This window comes from Saprolegnia parasitica, assembly GCF_000151545.1.
Source record: "Saprolegnia parasitica CBS 223.65 unplaced genomic scaffold supercont2.2, whole genome shotgun sequence".
Taxonomy (NCBI): Eukaryota; Oomycota; class Saprolegniomycetes; order Saprolegniales; family Saprolegniaceae; genus Saprolegnia; species Saprolegnia parasitica.
Genome location: NW_012156396.1, coordinates 951,643 through 957,642, shown reverse-complemented (window position 1 = coordinate 957,642; position 6,000 = coordinate 951,643). Strand labels below are relative to the sequence as shown.

General features: G+C 60.5%; 4 protein-coding genes across 4 annotated transcripts in view; 3 read left to right on the top strand and 1 right to left on the bottom strand.

The window, feature by feature from the left end:
- The window catches only part of SPRG_18952 (hypothetical protein), a gene marked incomplete at both ends in the record, with an annotated part of 2,633 nt that extends 671 nt beyond the window's left edge, over window positions 1–1,962 (top strand). Inside the window, 3 exons of the mRNA XM_012339429.1 lie at window positions 17–1,370; window positions 1,473–1,752; window positions 1,800–1,962. Of these exons, the coding sequence (XP_012194819.1) occupies window positions 17–1,370; window positions 1,473–1,752; window positions 1,800–1,962 (1,797 nt within the window). The remainder of the gene's footprint in view (window positions 1–16; window positions 1,371–1,472; window positions 1,753–1,799) is intronic.
- Window positions 1,963–2,136: 174 nt separating this feature from the next.
- On the top strand, window positions 2,137–2,731 carry SPRG_00944 (hypothetical protein). The gene has a single exon (XM_012339156.1). The coding sequence runs from the start codon at window positions 2,174–2,176 to the stop codon at window positions 2,660–2,662; it is 489 nt and encodes a 162-aa protein (XP_012194546.1). The 5' UTR covers window positions 2,137–2,173; the 3' UTR covers window positions 2,663–2,731.
- A 202-nt stretch (window positions 2,732–2,933) lies between these two features.
- On the bottom strand, window positions 2,934–4,075 carry SPRG_00943 (hypothetical protein). The gene is made up of 6 exons (XM_012339155.1): window positions 3,902–4,075; window positions 3,664–3,849; window positions 3,510–3,617; window positions 3,281–3,460; window positions 3,068–3,230; window positions 2,934–3,019 (listed from the first exon to the last, which is right to left on the bottom strand). Exons 1-6 carry the CDS (start codon window positions 4,058–4,060, stop codon window positions 2,961–2,963), a joined length of 855 nt encoding a protein of 284 aa, XP_012194545.1. The 5' UTR covers window positions 4,061–4,075; the 3' UTR covers window positions 2,934–2,960.
- A 312-nt stretch (window positions 4,076–4,387) lies between these two features.
- Window positions 4,388–5,926, top strand: SPRG_18951 (hypothetical protein; the record flags this gene model as incomplete). Its single annotated transcript, XM_012339428.1, has 2 exons — window positions 4,388–5,462; window positions 5,496–5,926. 2 exons carry the CDS (start codon window positions 4,388–4,390, stop codon window positions 5,924–5,926), a joined length of 1,506 nt encoding a protein of 501 aa, XP_012194818.1.
- Between the last annotated feature and the right edge of the window lie 74 nt (window positions 5,927–6,000).

Sequence of the window (6,000 nt, the reverse complement as noted above, 5' to 3'; positions counted from 1 at the left end):
GCACCACTACGATGAGATCGCGATGCTGCACAACGACGGGCTCGGCTTGGCACCCGCGCACGCCAAGCACACCGAGTGGCCGCGGCTGCCGTTGCAATCACTGCTTCAGCTTCCGCCGCGGGCAACGTTGCACCTCCTGCTGCTGCTCCTCGTGCCGCTGGAGTTTTCGACCGTGCCGTTGCAAATGGTCTCGGACGCGCTGACGATCAACCTCGTCGGCCAGGTCGACAGCCATGGGCTCCGTGCGCTGCTTCGCGTCCCGCCATACGTCCGTGTCGCGCTCGCCTTCCACCTCCACAAGCTGCAGGCCGCCCAGATACCGCGTTTACCTGATGACGAGCAGCAACTCTGGGCGACCGTGCCGATGGTGTCCGCGACGTACTTGCCGGTAAAGACCAAACCGGCGGCGATAGCGGATCATCCAGCGTTCCAGCGCCGGTGCTGCTACGTGGTAATCTTGCTGTCCCGGTCGCCGTCGTTTCCGGCGCTCTCGGTCGCCACGTCCGCGACGTCACCCGAGTACGAGGCGATCAAACCACTTCTCGAGGCCGCGCACATGAGCCTCGAGGATTTGTATCCAACGCCGGACTCTTCTCTCAGACACGCCATGTGGATGGGTGCGTCCTCAGCCGATCCGAGCACCCACGTGGGAGGTGGCAGCGCCGACGAGCTTCCTTGGAACAAGAAGGACGCGCCGCGCAAGTACGACCGTCCTTGGGAGCTGCAACACAGTGTGAGCGCGCCAGCGCTGGCACCTACCACCGCACCAGATGTGCTCGGCAGTCCCGTCCGCGTGCCCATCAAGATTGGCGAGTGGGTCGAAGTCCGGCGCCGGCAGTACGTGCCGATCCTGAGCGTCTCCAACGACAACAAGTACGTTGTCTTGGCGTCGTTCAAAGGCCAGAACGACGCGCCGTTCTATGGCAACACGACGCTACAAGTTGCCCAGCTCTTGAAGGCGTCGCACAAGGTCTGGAAGATTTTGGATCTAACAACCACGTCGCAAACCAAGCTCGACAAGTCGGTGTGCGGCCCACTGCATCGCGTGTCCCGCGCCCACCACAAGAGCGGGCTTCCGCGCGACGCTGGCGTGCCCAACTTTGACGTCTCGGACGCCGACGCGGCCGCGGCCCTTGACCGCACCGGTGACCGCGACGCCACCGGGCTTGTTTCGACTGTCGATGGATTTGCGCTCAACGCAACATGGGACGCCAACTACGTGCTTGCGCCAGCCCACGTCATTGATGTGCAGAACTACTGTATGGGCAAAGTCGACGGCAGCCACGCGTGGTCGTCGATTGAGGCGCCGTCCTTTATCGATGCTGGGCAGCTCGGTAACCAACACATTGTGCAGCAGACGCGTCCGTTGGGTCCGATGCGCCAGCTACCCGGACTGTCCACACGAGTCCCATCCACCTTGAGCAGCAACAACAACAACGAGCCTGATGAAGCAAACATAGAAGACACTGTAGTCAGTAGCACACCGTCGAAGCCGCTCGATGCAATGCTTGCGCTGCAGAAGGATATGGCAGCGCTTCTCGGTCGCACTGTGGCCAGCGACGCAGCCGACTCAGTCTTTCTCACGTCGCTGCAGGAAACAACGAGCGCGCCAACGAACAGTGCATCCTCACCCGCCAAGAAGGCAAGCGCGTTGGGCCTATGCGCCTTGCCATTTCGCTCGAGTGAGACATTGGAAGTGGCGGTGGTCGATGAAGCGCAGCCGCTGCGTCGGAAGGCTGGCCACCGCGTCTGGTACCAAGTCCACATCCCGGGTGTCGCACCACCATGATCGCGCGTAGGCACGCCGTCTCGGCCAAGCCGCAGCTCATCGTTGGCTCTGTCCTCGGATCTCGACCACCGTCCCAGAAGAGGCCACGGGCGCCGCTCGGCGCGCTCCCGAGCTTGAGCGTCCAAGGCGCCACTTCACGCCTCACGCCCAGTGCCAGTGTCCCGTATTTCTAATATCTTTGGTGTTCTGTGATTGGTTGCTTTTTATGTGCACTTTCGACGTTGGCCAATGAGATGCTGCTGTTTTACGCAATCGCCGTTGATTGGCTGCTTTTCTTTACGTTGCGAAGTTGAAGTTGGGCGGTGCACAGACGTGGCAGCCGACCAACGCCTTCCTTGGCATCCTCATTATCCTTTTTCCGAAACAACCAACACGACCCCCAACATGGCGGCCACCACGATGACGATGACCGTCGACACCAAGATCTGCCTCCACCAGGCCAGCGAGGCCATGGAGACGCTGCCCCGCATGCGCTGGAACGAAGACGACCACCGCTTCCACTACAACGTCCCGCTCTGCGCGCAGCCCGGCGACGAAGGCTTTGTCATCATGCACGAAGTCGAGAGCTCCAACTGCATCTTGCTGTCGCCGACTGACAAGACGAAAGTCTTTGAGATGGAGAAGGTCAACGAAATGATCCATGAGGTCGAGCTCGCCGAGCAGGTCCGGGACGCCATCAAGCGTCTCGAGCACAAGCGGTCGCACAACAAGACTACTAAGGAGCAGTACGAAGAGCGCAAGTCGAAAAAGAGCATCGAGGAAGTCGTGCCGTCCAAGCACGTGCACGAACCCAAGACGCGCGTCACGATCAACAAGAACCCCAAGCCGACCCATGTGCGCACGCTCAAGCAGCCGTCGCGCAACACCAAGTAAACATTCGCCTTTTGTACCATTAACTAACATTTAAAATGACACCGCAACCATCCTCATTTGTGACATCGCTGACCATAAAGGACATTAATCTCCACATAAAGGGGTCCACAAGAACTTGGGCAACGTGGGGCGAGAAAAGTCATTGTGAATAGCATGCCTCCACTCGGATGGGCCTATGGACATGGAGCCGTATGCGTTTTCACCGTATGCAGTGAAAGCCTCCGGTCGGACCGGCGCCACGGCCCTCGTTACGCCTGTAGCCACCACACATACCCAGAAAATACCCTTCTTTCAGAGATTACGTGCGGTTCCGGAGCTTGGCAAAGCGATCTGCGAGGATGTCAAAGTCAAGGGCGCCTACAAAAGAGACGTCGAGAGATCGATACGCTGTCGTCGGACGCCTACCACCGTCGGTATCGCCGCCAGCCGCCGGCGCCTGCTGCACCGTATTCAATGTCACCGAGGGCGGGGCCACCGTTGCGCCCGCGGGGGCTGCGGCTGGCATCGTCGTCGGCACGGCGGACGGCACGCTGGGAAAGGCAGACGGGAGCTTCCCGGCGGGTGGTGCCTACGTTGTAGCTCATTTGTATGGGCTACGAGGCGCTGTCGAGCATTTACCGTCGCATACACCGCCGCGTAATTAGGGCCAGAGACGGGTGCTTGGCCGACCGTGGCGCCCGTGGGCGCAATCATCGGCGCCAGCGGGTCCATGGCCGGCATCTCGATGGGCACCCAGTTGACATTATGCTGCTTGGCGATCTCCTTCAAGTAGTTGATGACGAGGAACGAGTTGGGCGGCTAGGATAAGCTTTGTGGCCCTTCGTGCCGCATAGAAGACGGGCCGTACCTGCACGCTAAGCTTGTGGATCACGCGTTCGTTAACGCAGCCATCGACGTTGCGCAAGGCGGCGGCGGCAAAGTCTTGGCCATATTTCTTGGTTAGCTGGCTCTTGACCTGCAGCCAGCACGTTTGAAGGCGACGATTGCCATCGTGTCCATACCTCGTTGAGCTCTGGAATCTCCGTGCGGTTCGCAGCCCAAATCAACGTGTACACGGCTTCGCGCATGTCGTAGGGGCAGGCGCGCTCGGCCTTGATGAGGGCTGCACGCTCGGCGACGAGTTCGCACAGCAGCTCGAGAATCTCGTAGGCCTCGACGACAAAGTCTTCGCGGATGAGCCCTTCGACCTATCGGCGACGAGGGATGACGCGTGCCTACTATGGGGTGGCCATGACGTACGCGGATGCGGGCCTTCTCTTCCTTGCCCTCGGCGAGGAGCTTGGCGACCTCCTTGCGGAGCACCTTGGCTGCGTTCGCCTTCTTGTTCTTGATGATGCCAATGCGGCCGACCGCCATCTTGAGGTTCGGCTTGAGCTTATCCACGCTAAAGCCAAACATGCTCGTCGTCGGGCTGGCTTTCGAAAATGACGTTCGCTTGGCGTTTGTATGGACAGAGCGATTGTCCGATCATCATTCCTTCCTACCCATATTGCCTTTCGGAAAATATTCACAGGCAAGTCCACCGAGAAGCACTGCCGAGTACAGGTTGTGCGAGGAGGCAGACACGACCGCTCTGCGCGGCAAGTGGGCGCCCCGTGGCGAGCCTTCGTGTCGCCTGTTTCAAGGTCTGGAGCTATGAGAATCGAAAGGAGGCAGTTTTGACGTGTTTATTGCTAAATTAGGCATATGCCGAATGTAGTCATCGCTTTGCACCAACGGGTGCGGATGGACGAGGGCTTGTCAGACCGCCCGCGGGCGTCGGACGAGATCAACAGTCTCAAGGCGCGTCTCCATGCGAGCCTCGTGGGCGCAACGCCTAGCCCGTATGTGGTCAAGGCCAACTTGGCGCTGAAGAAGTCCGAGTGCTGGCAGCGCTTTGGCCACGTGTACCATCGATCGGCGCCCGACGACCTGGTGAAGCTCCACGACACGGCCTTTGTCGCTTGCTACGTGTGCCACACGGTCTACTCGTTCAAGAGCAAAAATGGCACGACGACGATCATGGCGCACCGCTGCCCGCACGAGCGCAAGCCTCGACCGATCGAGCCGCCGCAGCGCAAGATGAAGAACCCGGAGCTCGACGCGCTCAAGAAGGACATCCACAACGCGCTCGTGACAGGCGACGAGGCGCGCGGGTACACGCTGCAGGATAACCCGAACGGCATCAAGTCGGGCTGCTGGAAGAAGTTTGGTCACGTGTTTCTGAATGCGACGCCACTGCGCGCGTTCGACTCGAGCTTCGTCGCTTGCCGTGACTGCTTCGTCGTGTACCAGTACAAGGTGCGCAACGGCACGTCCACGATGACGACGCACACGTGCGACGACGACGCCTTGGCCCGCGCCCGCGCATCGCAGCGCCGACCCCAAGTCGCCTCGCTCGGATCGACCAAGCGCGCCCGAATCGATACGCTTGACGATGACGACGACAAGCAAGCCATAAGCACGCGGCTTGTCCAAGCAGGCTCTCCGTACGCGCTCTTGCCCCACCCAAACGAGCGCAAAGCACCGATCTGGCAGCGATTCGGCTTTGTCTATCGGCACGGCGAGCTCGTCGTCGACTCCGAGCATCTCGGCCGCTATTACGTCGGCTGCTACGCGTGCAAAGCGCTCTTCAGCTACGCGCTGGGTGGCTCGACGGCCTCGCTGTCAGAGCACACGTGCGGTCAACCGTTGGAGCTGCTTCAAGATGCGTTTGTACACGCGTTTCTCCACAGCTGCTGCGAGAGCGGTCTCGACCTCGACCTTCTTGGTCGCGAGAGCTTTCAGCAATTTCTGCAAGCGACGATCGAGCTCGGGCGCAGTACGACGACACCGGTCCTAGCTGTTGATGCAGCGCTTGTCCGCGTCAAGATGCAGTCGCTCGTGGAGATGACGCGCGCCGTTCTCTCGGCGCGGCTCGCCATGGTCGTTCAAGACGGCGTCACCTTTGGCCTCTCGGTGCGTCCGATGCGGATCCACGTCACCGACACCACGTCGATCGTTATCGCCGTGCACTACATTGATGCTGACTTTGCGCTCCACGACCGCGTTCTGGATGTCCAACCACTGCAGGACGGCGGCGCTTTTGCTGTGCACAAGACACTCGCGTCGTACAACCTGAGCCTCTCGACCCACCCCGATACGACGGTCTGTGCACCGAGCTGCAGTCGCACGCCGCCACTCGAAGCCACCGCCAACCAACTCGCGTGCCCGATCAATGAGCTCGACGCCGTGCTAACCCACCTCCTCAACGCCGACACGTGGTACGATATTGCGCGCGCGTAGGATCAAAAACGACATGGAGCTAGGCGCGACGATTCCACCGAGACCTTTTCTCTGCTACGGGCGCTGCAGGACCT

What these genes read in the sequence shown, in the direction of transcription:
- SPRG_00943 (XM_012339155.1), bottom strand. Translation starts at nt 4,060, where the DNA reads ATGTTTGGCTTTAGCGTGGATAAGCTCAAGCCGAACCTCAAGATGGCG. An exon ending in AAGAGAAGGCCCGCATCCGC is followed by an intron (nt 3,850 to 3,901) that starts GTACGTCATGGC and finishes CGTCGCCGATAG; the next exon opens with GTCGAAGGGCTCATCCGCGA. An exon ending in TCCACAAGCTTAGCGTGCAG is followed by an intron (nt 3,461 to 3,509) that starts GTACGGCCCGTC and finishes AGCTTATCCTAG; the next exon opens with CCGCCCAACTCGTTCCTCGT.
- SPRG_00944 (XM_012339156.1), top strand. Translation starts at nt 2,174, where the DNA reads ATGGCGGCCACCACGATGACGATGACCGTCGACACCAAGATCTGCCTC.